Below are 13,544 nucleotides of genomic sequence, written 5' to 3' on the forward strand. Positions count from 1 at the left end.
CCTCCTGCAGTTGCCTCAAGGGGCACAACACAGGTGACGGCCGGCAGCCGCACCAGTAGACATGGGACGGCCTGTAGCCGCCCTTCGCCTACACGTCACCCCTCATACTGGACTTCGGCAATGGCCAGTAGCCACGTACGTAGACAGGTGACGGCCGGTAACCACATTTCGTCTAGGGTCACGTAAGGAAGACAGGCCCTGGTGATGGCCGATTGCCGCACCGATGGGAAAGGGATGGCCTGTAACTGCCCTCCTCCCATTGCCCAAGGGACCTTGGCGACGGCCAGTAGCCATGCTAGGGAGGGGAGCCTTAATAGCCCCTCGCCCCCTGTGACTTCACAACCTGAGGGAGACCCCTGCTCGAGCCACCCCACCAGTGGCAGAGCAAGTCCCACCCTTAACTCCCCAGACCGAGGCAGCCTCCAGGAGGAGCACCTTCCAATCAAGGACTGGTGGAGAGGACCCGTCCTGACCCCAGGGCCGCACTCCATCCAGCCAATGCCAGAGGGAGACCAGTACCTGTTGGACTCCTGCTGCCAGCAACACCGCAGCCCTACCCTGACGGCAAAGCGGTGGGAGCGAGACTGCAGTAGACGGGCTCTCCACGGTCCCCCTAGTACCCCAGGGTGCGACCTCTCCAGTCCAGAGGAGGAGTGATGCCCTTCCTGCACCGGGCACCTGCAGGAGCGCCTTCAGAGGATATATGGCCCCAGTCCCGAGGGCCAAACCCCAGTACCGAGCCCCTCCAGTGCGGGGCCCTTCACCACGCCTAACCACAGCCCATTCTGAAGGACGACACCCCCACAAGTAGTCCCGTACCCCTCAACGAGAGGACACCTGAGGGGACGCAGCCGACACTGGGCCGCCGCTTGTGAGCCGCCGGCGCCCCCCTTGGTTGGCCCACTCCCTTGCCCCACATCTCCATAGTGACTGTGACTCCCCTGCCGGTGAGGTGAAAGTGAAAGTGACTATCAGAGTATAGAATACTGTGACAGTGTCTAACTATCCGAACTCTACTAAATGTGATAAGAGACAAGAGCAGTGTTCCACCTCCCTATTTCATTTAGTGTAATGCGGGACAGGTATACACTTATCATAAAGTACAAGCAGCCTTAGAACAAAGTGTAATCCCATCTTCACTTAAGTATGGTGTCTGTCCGTCTGTTCCCGAGACTGTCAGTATCCTGCGTGATACCTATAGCATATATATATACAGTACCTGCCAATTCCAGTTCTTGCCTTTGGATGAAGTCTCATGAATTGTCTAGCTTCCTGTATCTAGAATTTGGTAATATACAGTACATGTAAGGTTATTGCCCTGTGTTTTTATGCCCTGTTCCTCTCACACCGTGTCTAAGCTCCAGTCTAGAAAGGGAACCCAGCTATACCTTAGGTATTATTAGGACGAGAAGCTGGCCTGAAAACGCCTGGCATAACAGCACCTAGTGAGCCTCAAGTGCAAGTCATGCTCATTACACTGAGCTGACCTCAACCCTTGCCTCGTTACACCAGAGAAAGTACAGTATATAAATGACAACACAAACACAGCACACTGAATTATCCAACCCTTAAACAGCAGAACTGATCACACTACTTACTGCTTCAGTACTGCTCTTGCTCTCCATGCATCCTCGTTTGGAAATATATGTTGAATCGGCCAGCTTCCTCACACATATCAAATGAGTAGAAAGAAAATCAAATTGTGTTTTACGAGTCCTAAAGCACAACTACGGATCAACACACACACACACACACACGTAGGACAGGTGATGGTTGAGCCTGGGAGCCACCAGCAAGACTGCCACGCAGAGAAGAAAAGGGAACCAGCCTTGCCTGTGACAGAGATGCAACTTCCACTGTCACTTCACAGGTCACCCACCAGAAAACTATGCAAGCAAAGGTGTCAAAGGACAACCGTTCTGAACTCCGCTAAGATAGCACTGTATGCACACACACACACACACAATTAGGTAAGAACAATTAGGTAAGGTAAGAACACACACACAATAATACAATATACAGTACACCCACTTCCATGTGCAACTGTAGCAAATATTGTCATCATACCGAGTTAAATGTTCTGGACTATGGTAACTTAGCCCTGATCTTGAACATAGAAAGAGGCTTTAATGAGACAGGTTTTCTTCAACCACCTGTATGATGGGTAAGTGAATTCATTCTGTATTATCAAAGTACAGTAATGCAGTGTACGATTTTTTACGTCCTGCGGCAATGATGTATGAGAGTGTGGAAAATGTTGCCATGGTTTAAAGGGGCTCTTACACCATAATCTTATGAGTATGTGAGTGTGGAAAAAGTTTTGATATTTCATAAAGCATCTCTGACAGTGAAAACTGTCCCATCACTGAGAAAATGTGAATGTGAATGCAATTTTAATATTTTAAAAACATCCCTGACACCATACTGCATTATTTGTATCACTCCAGCACGTGAAAGTGTGCAGGTGTGGAGAATTGTAATATTTCATAAGACATTCCTTTTGTAATGGGGATCTCCTATATAATCTATTCTGCCAAATCAGCGTGAGAGGCTGCAAGTGTGGGTACAGAGACTGTGGTGCATTGCAGCAGTACAGGAAGGGGTGGAGTCATGGTTGCAAGCGTGGCTGGTTGATAAGTTCCGCTCCCCTGTCATGTGCCGGGTGGTGGTGAGGGATGACCGCTGGTGTAAGGTGCCTTCACTCACACATCCTATGGTAGGTCTCATTGGTTTTACGGTCATGGTGTCAGGTAATGTGTATTAAAAAGTAGTCTGTTGCAGCTAAGGGAAAAGCACTGGCATGAAGTGCCCACACTCTTGTATTTTGGGGTTAGATTACATTTATGACCATAGGTTAGGTGTAATGTGGAGTCCCTGAGCCTGTATGGTATAGCCATATTATTTTGAAGTCAGGTGGTGGTAAGGGACAAACACTGGTGTATGTTTTCAGTCATGCAAGCATTTTTGCAATCTTCCTTAATTTATGGTCTTGGTAGGCACTATTAACAGAGTAGGTGAAACATTTAAAATTAATCACTGGGAGGAGGTGCCAGGGAGTATCTGAAGCCAACAGAAGGGTGGCCATATGGAACCACAGACTGTCTTTTTATGGTGTTTGGTTATTTAGAATCTCTTCCTTACCAGTATATTCCTGTTTATGGCACATTACTCTCTTAAATCAAGAGACATAATTTACTCATGCTACTTCCAGATGATCTTATTCAGCTTAAGTCCTCTAACTGAAGGGATTAATGAAGCCTACATGTTACCTGTTCAGATCAAGAAAAGGGAAAGGGAATTGTTCCCCTGAGCTAGACCTTGTTAGATCATATGGCCCTGCTAGGTGACAGGAAGAGGCTACCGGCATGGCAGCTACTTGGTGTGACTCAAACTCATGACCTCCCTGTCCCATTTCTGATGCTCTACCACTGAGCCACCCTGCCCCCTTCAGCTCATGAAGAATAACAATAAGAACCAAGTGCCAAAATACAGCTCAGTGCTGGATCATTGGCTTCTTCAGCTCAAAAAGTACATTCTAAGCTGAATTAAAATAATTTGGGGGTGGATAGGGCATATATGAGGTGTTTTTGTGATACATGTTAGATCTCTTGCCACCATGTTTCATAGTATATCCAAAGAAGCCTCCACTCAACTGTTTGTAATAACATCCAAAAGATCATCTGATGATGTGTACTTATTTTTGTGTGTCAGGAATTCAGCCTTCCCCTAGCCTTACATGTTTTTGCCCATTCCCTCTGTTACCTGCCCTTTCTCAAGCCTCTTCACCTTCTGTATCTTCATTTAGAAAAATAATGTCCTATCCCCTTCTCATGCCTCTTCACCTCCATATCTTCATTTACAAAGGTAGTATCCTATGCTTGCACTGGCTAACCTTGTTCACCTAATGGCCATTCTCTACTACAGTACAATTGTTCGCTTATACAACTACACCATTTTAGCACCATTTTTTGTTTTACGATCACTTTTCACTTATACGATTACTATGATGCCCATTTTCTCTTCATACAATTTTCTTGCTTATGTGATTGCTACTGCACTAAAAATCATCCTACAATTGGTTTTCAAAAATGCATCCCTATCATAATGCAAGGACATGCTATTAAATTTCACTCCTCAACTGGTATCTACTCTTGTTTATACTGATAAAACGTGCACTGTCACCACTGACTGAAATGGACAGACTCATAATCAGCTACAGGGGCAATCAGTGGAGCGCATCTCTTTGACAAGGGCAACATAATTTCCAAACCATTCTTCATAATGGGACAGGGTTTCTCGTCATTAATTAGGGTTTCGCAAAAAGTGTTTTCTGGATCTAGAATCTGTAATACAATCTGGATTGGTCCCAAAAGTTAATCGATTGTTCCTTGGGACATGGGCTATCTACCCACCAAATCTGGTTCAAATCTCATTTTTAGTTTTTGAGTAACCCTGCTAACAGACAAACAAACAGAGATGAAAACCTACTCTCCTTGTCGGAGAGAATTACCGTATATTATTGTGTTTTTTATCTGTACTAAAGAGATGATGATGGTGCCTCCAGATGCATCAAGTCCCTGCATGGCAATGTGCATATGACCCGTGGTGTGATGCGTTAGTGTTCTCAGAGACGGCTCCACCCCTGCTCACTCGCCTCACAGTGCTGTTAGTGGCTTTCATTGTCTCCCTCCTGGTAGTGTGGGCTTCTCGCCTCCTCACATACAGACCCACAAACACCATCCTCATCTGGGCCAGGGTAAGGCTACTCCCCTCTTGCTGAGACTAAGGCCATGGCATACACTGTACCATATAAAATGAAATAACACTGAGCATTTTACGGGGCAGAAATTCTTGGGTGAGTCACTGTTTTGGTCACATGTCTTTCACATGGCTTTATTGCAGCGCAATACCCCACGGTTGGTGCTGGTGATGGTGGCTGCAGGTGCTATGATACAGATGGGGTTGGACCACTTCTTCCTGCCTCTGGTGCTGCCACACACAGTCCTCCTAACCCGCATTGTCTCCTTCATCACCTTCTTCTCTACTACACTCTTTTTGACAGCTGTTCTGGCAATCAAGATAAAGCAGTCCAACCTTCAGCCACACAGCACACACCAACTGAAGCAACACCACAGAGACACAACACCACAACACAAGAGAGAGAAATTCTGGGAGGAGCACACCAACATCTATGGGGCATCCTATGTCTTACCAGATGTTTGCCGCCATATGGTTACTGACAACCTACTCTGATACCTCACTGTTCATAGAATGGGTGGATCCAGGGGAGTTGCCTATGCTGCCCGGGCAACAACCCTGCTTTATCACTGAAGATTAGTATACAGTACATTACATACTTGGACTACATGTTTCACTGTCTATCATGTTGATTTCCCTTTTACAAATGTCATGAAAACCATCCTTGGTTGACAAACATTACTTAGACAGCTTAGAGAAACATGAAGGCCAAACCATATTATTCTAGAAAGTTATAATGGGCAACACCTCAGAAATATTCCTGGATCCGCCCCTACTTAACATTTTATTTTTCTACAGTAGACTTCACTAATGGTGGCCGAAACAAAATGTCTTTTGCCGCTGTCATTTCTTTCACCACTCACCCTAAATCACAACTCATCCATTCCATCTTTCTATGGTACTTAATTCTCAATCTTCCTTTATTGCATTTGTTATATATAGCCAATAAAACTAGGGGAAAGAATTGTACTATGCATAACTACTGACTTAAAACTGATTCTCATGACTACTTGCATGACACCTGGCAAGAAACTGATTTACACCAAACACTTTACTGACTAGTGGTAGATGGTGGTGACCATCATCCACTCACTTGATGTAGTGCTGCCTACTTCTTCCTTAGCCTTTATCATTCTTTTTCTGTGCCTGCCCTCCTCTCTTCCTATTTCTCCCATCTTTCCTGTCACTACTTATTGCTTTTCTCTCCGTTACAGGTGGCTTTACATTGAGTGACAAGCCAAATGGTTTCCTGTAAGCCAAGAAACCATTTACAACGTTGGGTGGTAATCATATAACCGAACCATACGTGTTCCCTACGTGTCAAGTGGGTTGGTGGAGGGTTAGTGCCCCTTCCTGTATAACAAATAACTCAGAGTCAAATGGCCACCCCGTATGGGATTATGGCGTCTGGCAATAGATAGATAGATAGACTTTACTGACAACTTCTGCCAAACAACAGCAGAAGTTCACCTCAGCTTAACTGACTCTTTACTGATGGTAAAAACCCATGTAAAATAATAACAAGATGCAGCTGAAAACTCAAGCTACCTGACTGATCACTGGCTATACTTAGAGACTGTTAAGAACCGGCAGGTGTCATAGCCCAGTTCCAACACAGTACATAAGGAGTGTCCATGTGTGTGTGTGGGGGGGGGCAAATCTCCATTTTTGCCCACTTAAGTTATCATACACAACTCACAGTGAATATTTAAGATATTTTTTCTCCACTGTCCTCAGTAAACAAAGTCACCTTGTCTCTAAGCTCACCTTCAATACAGTAATCACCCTCTGCCCTGTGCAATGCTGCAGTATTTGGACAAAAATATACTGTAATTAAATTTACCAAAATGTATCTTTACATAATTCTTCATCACATACATCTCCCAAAGAATGTCAGGTTTCATAATGGGGGAAGAACAATGCTACTAGAAGGTGCTGGTAAACTGTACCTGATATAACTCACATCAAGAGAACTGACAGCAAGTTTATACTGTAGCATACACTGGAGCTGTCTTACATTTGCAGTGCTCTGAACCCCGAAATACTACAAGTAATTAGCACTTTCATTAAAAGGTAGGGCAGTGGATGTGGGGGTGGCCCTAATGAATGAGGGTGAGATTTGGAAGCTTCCAGTGTTGCTGTTTGCTGATGATACAGTATTGTTGAGTGAAGATGAATGGGAGTTGCAAGGTTTGGTGAATGAATTTGGGACAGTGTGTAGGAGGAGGAAGCTGAAAGTTAATGTAAACAAAAGTAAAGTTATGGTGTTTGAGAGGAATGAAGTCACAGAGTGTGCAGTGAGGTTGGATGGTGAGGATATGGAGAATGTGAGTGCATTCAAGTACTTGGGTAGTGTGATGAGTAAGGATGGAACTTTGGGGGATGAAGTACGTGAAAGGGTACAGCAGGGAAGAAAGGTTGTTGGTACACTGAAAGCAGTGATGAGAAATAGGGAGGTGAGTATGGAAGTTAAGAAGTCACTGCATGATGGTATTGTGATCCCTACCCTGACGTATGGATGCGAGGCGTGGACCTTGCAAGAGGGGAACAAGTCAAGAGTGAGAGCAGTGGAAATGAGTTACTTGAGAGGAGCATGTGGAGTGACGTGGAGGGACAGGTTGACGAATGAAGAAGTGAAGGAACGTTGTGGGGTAGATGTGGATGTGGTTGAAAAGATTAGGAGAAATACACTGAGGTGGTTTGGACATGTGGAGAGAATGGAGAATGAAAGACTGACTAAGAGGGTGTATGTAGGTGAGGTGGAGGGAGGGAGAGGGAGGGGTAGACCGAGGATGAGGTGGAGGGATTGAGTTGAGAGGTATATGAGGGAGGGGGGGGTGAGTTGGGGGGAGGGGAGTCAAATGGTGGGTGACAGAGTGACTTGGAGGCGTTTTGTCTGCGGCCACCCTTTGCGGGATTAGGGCGTCGGGCTATAGATAGATAGATAGATTAAAAGTAATCCTTAGCTGAATAACAAAGCTTGGTCATAGCAAGAATAGTATAGAGAAAGAGTAAGCTGATTATATATGAGTCTGGGAGCAATAGTAGCTAGACTATTTCCCAGTCAGGAGAGCTGACAGACTGTTAATAAAGGATGTTAAAGTTAGAGAGAGAGAATAGTGTATCCAGCAATACAAATTACTGATGTGTAACATGGTACATAAGGAGCAGGTAGTACAGAAAAGGACCTACTGTATGCACCCAGGAGGAAAATATAGAAGTTGCAAGAGCAAGCAGTATGGAATGCCTTGTATCGCAGGATCAGCAGAGTTGTGGCTGAACAGGAAGCTGTAGACAAGTGTTTATGAGCAATAAAAAGCTCTCAAGAACAATCACTTGACAGTTGCTGATTCAGTGGGTGGATGGACACTGGGCCCACAGATACATATGATAATATGGTGGTGGGATGAGAGTGTAGAAGCCATAGATAAGGAGAAGAGAAAACTTTTCCAGGAATGGAAAAGTTTTAAGAGAGAGGAATACTTGGCTGCCAAGCATTGAGCCAGAAGGGAGGTACACAGGACAAAGTCCGAGTCTCAAAGACTTGTAAAGCCTTAACAGTGCCAAAAGGAAGGATGGGATACTTCAGGTGGCAATGCAGATGAAGAGAGAAAACAGGGATATCACAAGTGAGCAGTATATGAAGAACAATGAAGGAAAGGTAGTGGTGAACTGTGAGGATATTAAAGATGACAGGCATTATAACTGCTTGCTGAATGGGGAGTTGACTGGAACAGAGAAGATTTTGAGTCAGTGGATCCAGAACAATATTTGGACCTTGGCCTTTGATTGATGCTGCTGTTGTGTGCAGGGCAACTGGCAAGATGCAGTTTGGGGAAGGTGATGGGTGTGTCTGGGTTGACTACTGAAATGATGAAGAGCTCAGGAGATATACTGTAGGAGTGAGCTTAGTTACCGATTTGATAAATTCGATTATACATGAATGTGTTGTTCCAGAAAACTGGTTGAAAAGTGTGATTGTAATTAATTATATGGTGAAGGGTGATGCCCTGGAAAGAGGAAATTGTAGATGCATAAAACTTTTGGCCCAAATAATGAAGGTAAGGAAGACTCCTGGAAAGTATGATAAGGGAAAATGTGAATATTGATGAGTTACGATTTGAATTCATGCCAGGCAAAGGGACCACTGATGCAATATTCATAGTTTGATAGCTTCACAAAAAATATACAGTACAGGAAAGAAAGGGAAGCTGTACAATGTTTTTTAGGCCTTTGAGAGAGTTTCCGGGGAGGTAGTGAAGTGTGCAATGAGAAATCTTGGGATCGAGGAGTGGATGGTAGGAGTGGTTATGACAATGTACGAAGGTGTTCGCACCCAGGTGGGAGTGAGTGGATATTTGAGTGATGAACTTCCAAGAATGTCGGTGTGCATCAAGGGTCAGTTTTATATCTCTTATTGTTTATCATGGTACTTGAAGCTCTCTCATGAGACTTCAGAAATGGAGTCCCATGGAAGAAGTTGTATGTTGATGACTGGGTGCTGACTGAAGAATGAGGCGGTGGAGGAATGATTTCAGAAGTGGAGAGATGAAATGGGGTACATGGGTACAAGAATAAAAGCAGTTAAAACAAAGGTGATGATAACTAAGACTGGTGGCAGTACTGTCAGAGCAAAGACAGTATGGCCATGTGCAGTATGCCACAAGGGTGTGGGAAATAACTCCATCTTGTGCATTGTTAGTGGGTATGTGGATGCATAAGACAGATAGTGGTATCTGAGGTAAGCTGCAAAATAATGCTGGTTTCATGTGTACAATGTGTTGGGGATAGCACACAGAGGTTGAGAGGTGGGACAGAATTAACCTTGCTGGAGTCTCCCTTGATTGTGTGGAAGAGTTTTGCTATTTGGAGGACTGTTTATGTGCTGGAAGTGGGACTGGAACTAGTTCTGTTCTTATCTAATTGTATCTTTACAGGAATGAGTTAAGCTTGTACTGTCCTGTGTTTTGAACCATTTGCATCATACATCTCTTTAAATTTATGAAAAGTTTTGGCACATACTATTTCAATTGGTAGTGCATTCCACTGATCAACTGTGCTATTTGGGAAACTGAATTTCCTTATGTCTTTATCACCTCTCTTTTTGTACACTTTTCTGCAGTGTCTTTAATGTTGCTTCCCCATATGTTATATACTCATTTACATCTATTTTCTCATTTCCTGTGATGTATTTATACAACATAATCATGTCTCCTCTTTTTCTTCTCTCCTGTCTTGTTGGTAGGTTTAATTTTTCTAGTCTTTCTTCATAGCTTAGGTCCCTTAAACTTGGTGCCTATCTTGTAGCAGCCCTTTGTACCTTTTCAGTCTTATCTGCAGTATGTGTTATTTAAGATGCAGATTCCAGACTACTGATGCATACTCCAGAGTTGGTCTGATGAATGATGTTATCTTTCTCAGCATGTCTTCATTTATATATGTGAATACTACCCTCATAGTAGCAAGCAGTGTGTACACGTTCCTTGTTTTTTCATTTATATGGTCAGCCAATGACAGTCTGTTACTGATAAACACTCCTAAATCCTTTTCCCTTTCTGGTGTGTGCAGGGTTGAACTTCCTAACTTGTAGTCCCAGTAGGTCTATTTTCACCTTTACCAAATTTTATTACATGACATTTATCCACACTGAATTTCATTTGCCATCTATTGCTCCATTCATGAAGCTTATTTAATTCCTCTTGTAGCTCTATGCAAGAGTCTGTGTTTGTAATTTCCCTTTGTATTTTTGCATCAGCAGCAAACATATTTATGTAGCTTCCATTTCCAATGTTGATGTCTATGTCATTGATATATAGTCAAAACGTAATTGGTGCCAGCACCGAGCCCTGTGGAACTCCACTTGTCACTTCTCTCCATGATGAGTAATTTCCCTTTAGCACTGATCTCATTTCCCATTTACTGAGAAAATCTTGCATCCAATTGTACAGATTACCTAGGATTCATCCTTTATGGTACAGTTTCCATAAAAGTCTTTTGTGTTGTATTCTGTTAAATGCCTTCTTGAAATCCAAATATTTGCTGTCTATCCAGCCACCTTTTCTCTGTTCACTGTTTTATTTCTGCAACTCTTTATCATAGTAGCTTAACAGGTAAGTAACACAAGATTTTCCCTTTCTAAAACTAAATTGTCTTTCTGTTATCATATTGTGTCTTTTCAGGTGATTTACCCAAATTTTTCATACCAGTTTTTCTAACATCTTGCTTGTGACACTGGTCAGTGATAATGGTTGGTAGTTAAATGGATTTTGTCTATTTTCTTTCTTGAAAAGGGGGACAATGTTTGCTTTCTTCCAAATATCAGGTAGTTTTCCTTGTCTTTAGGATTCTCTGATTATTAAATGTAATGGACTGCTTAGCTCTCTTGCACATTCCTGCAATACCCAACACAAAATCTCATCAGAGCCATTGGCTTTTCCCCTGTCTAATTTCCTCAACTCTTCCTGGACCTCTTGTTTTGCTATACTGTATGTGCATTTGTTAATATGTGTGGGCATGCTTGTTTGTTTTCATCTCTCACAAGTCTACTTTCTTTAGTAATAACCGATTGGAAATATTTGTTAAGCACTTCACGGAGATCTTCTTCACTGATACAGATTTTCTCCTCATCCATAATGGTTTGTATTTTATCTTAAACTTTTGCTTTGCTTAATATGTAGCTGTAAAACAACTTTGGCTGATCAGTACTTTTATTTATAATGTCTTCCTCAAACTGCCTTTAAGCTTCTCTTCTAATCCATGTACAGTCATTTCTTGACTGCTTGTAGTTGTTATATGCTCTCTCACTTTTATATTACATGTATCTGGTCCAAAGCAAATATCTTTTCTCTTTTGCATTTATACAAACAGTATTAAACCAGTTCTTTGTCCTTATTTCCATTTCTTTGTGCAGTGGGACATAATTATGGACTCGTTTCATAAAATTTAGAGAATTTTTTATTTATAACATTTATATATTGTCCTCTTAGCTCCTTTTCCCAATCTATATCCTTAAAGTACTTCTTTAGGTCATGATAGTTGCCCTTTTTGTAGTTTAGCCTCTTTTTGTAATTTCCATTACCTCCAACTCTATCAAATGCTATCCTAAAATTGCAATCTAATACTGCATGGTCGCTTTTACAGAATGGTGGGCGACAGATTATACTGTCAATTTCATTTTCTTGCCTGGTAAGTATGAGATCTAATAATGAGGGGTCTTTGGCTTGGGTAAGGTGTGGTTGGAAAAAGTGCAGGGAGCTGTTTTATCTCCTGACAATGTGCTAAAGGGTCACTGTATGCAGCATGTATTAGGAACGTAATGCTGTACGGTAGTATGACCTCGGCAGTAATGGAAGAGGATAAATTTATAGGCTCAAAGGTACTGAAATGATAATGATCAGATGAATGTGTAGTGCATCCTTGTCTTTCCAGGTTATGACTGCAATTGACGAGTTGAGAGGAAGGATGAGATTTGAATGTATTAATGTTGTGATGAGGAAGGGATGACTGAGAAGGTTTGGCCATGATGGAAGATGACAAATGGGTGCAGAGGGTGAGAGGTGTGAATCTCTAGGGCAGGGTTGCAAGGGGCAGACTGAAACAGACCTGGGACGAGGTCATACAAGGTGCTATCCAAAATTTCTGGATTAATGCTATATAAAAGTGAAAACTCACCACAGCTCCTGATGGCAGCCATGACCCTCGAAGTAATTCCCTCGCACACTGACACACCAGTCCCAGCACTTCCTCCACTGCTGGAACGCTTCGTGTAAGTCCTTGTTGGCAGGAGTGTCGAGTGCCACTGGCTATTCCTTCTGGATATCCTCGGTGGTCTCAAAATGACGCCCTTTCAGCCTGATCTTCATTTTTGGGAACAGGAAGAAGTCGTAGGGGCCAAATCTGACGAGTAAGGATGGTGGGGGACAATAGCCCTGTTGTTCTTGGCCAAAAACTGCTGGGTGTTGAGTGCACTATGAGTCAGGGCGTTGTCATGGTAAAGCAGCCAGTTGTTGTCTCACCAAAAGTCAGGACGTTGCTTCCTCACATCTTCACACAGTCAACGCAAAACATCACAGTAGAAGCTGGAACTCACAGTTTGGCCAACTGAGACGAATTCTTTGTGCACAATCCCTTTTATATAAAAGAAAATGATCAGCATGCTCTTGACATTGCTTTTCACCTGTCAAGCCTTTTTGGGTCTTAGTGGGGCTGTCTGACCAAGAGACTGCTCGCCGAATACTGTACTTGTTGAATCATTGCCAGGGTCTCTGTTGCATTTTCCCGAGATTCACCCAAAATTTGATGCAAATTCTATCTATCTATCTATCTATTGCCAGACGCCTCAATCCCGTTTGGGGTGGCCACAAACAAACCGCCTCCAAGTCGCCCTGTCCCCCGCCATTTCACTACCCTGCTCCCAACTCACACCCCCCTCTCTCATATACCTCTCCACCCCATCCCTCCATCTCATCCTCGGTCTCCCCCTCCCTCTTCCACCCTCCACCTCACTCACATACACTCTCTTCGTCAGTCTTTCACCCTCCATCCTCTCCACATGGCCAAACCACCTCAGTGTGTTCCTCACAACGCTTCCTATCACATCCACATCAACACCACAACGCTCCTTTATATCCTCATTCGTCAGCCTGTCTCTCCACGTGACTCCACAAGCTCCTCTTAAATAACTCATTTCCACTGCTCTCACTCTTGACTTGTGTCCTTCCAACAACGTCCAAGCTTCACTTCCGTACGTTAGAGTTGGTATCACAATACTGTCATGTAGTAACTTT

General features: G+C 43.4%; 1 protein-coding gene across 1 annotated transcript; it reads left to right on the forward strand.

The window, feature by feature from the left end:
• Positions 1-1,769: 1,769 nt before the first annotated feature.
• On the forward strand, positions 1,770-5,253 carry LOC145393702 (uncharacterized). The gene is made up of 4 exons (XM_080267748.1): positions 1,770-1,835; positions 2,543-2,716; positions 4,565-4,756; positions 4,903-5,253. Exons 1-4 carry the CDS (start codon positions 1,770-1,772, stop codon positions 5,251-5,253), a joined length of 783 nt encoding a protein of 260 aa, XP_080123874.1.
• The last annotated feature ends 8,291 nt before the right edge of the window (positions 5,254-13,544 follow it).

This window comes from Coenobita brevimanus, chromosome 25, assembly GCF_032717465.1.
Source record: "Coenobita brevimanus isolate Jiangsu-jjx chromosome 25, ASM3271746v2, whole genome shotgun sequence".
In the NCBI taxonomy this organism is placed as follows: Eukaryota; Metazoa; Arthropoda; class Malacostraca; order Decapoda; family Coenobitidae; genus Coenobita; species Coenobita brevimanus.

What these genes read in the sequence shown, in the direction of transcription:
- LOC145393702 (XM_080267748.1), top strand. Translation starts at nt 1,770, where the DNA reads ATGGTTGAGCCTGGGAGCCACCAGCAAGACTGCCACGCAGAGAAGAAA. An exon ending in AAAGGGAACCAGCCTTGCCT is followed by an intron (nt 1,836 to 2,542) that starts GTGACAGAGATG and finishes CTGCCAAATCAG; the next exon opens with CGTGAGAGGCTGCAAGTGTG. An exon ending in CCATCCTCATCTGGGCCAGG is followed by an intron (nt 4,757 to 4,902) that starts GTAAGGCTACTC and finishes GCTTTATTGCAG; the next exon opens with CGCAATACCCCACGGTTGGT.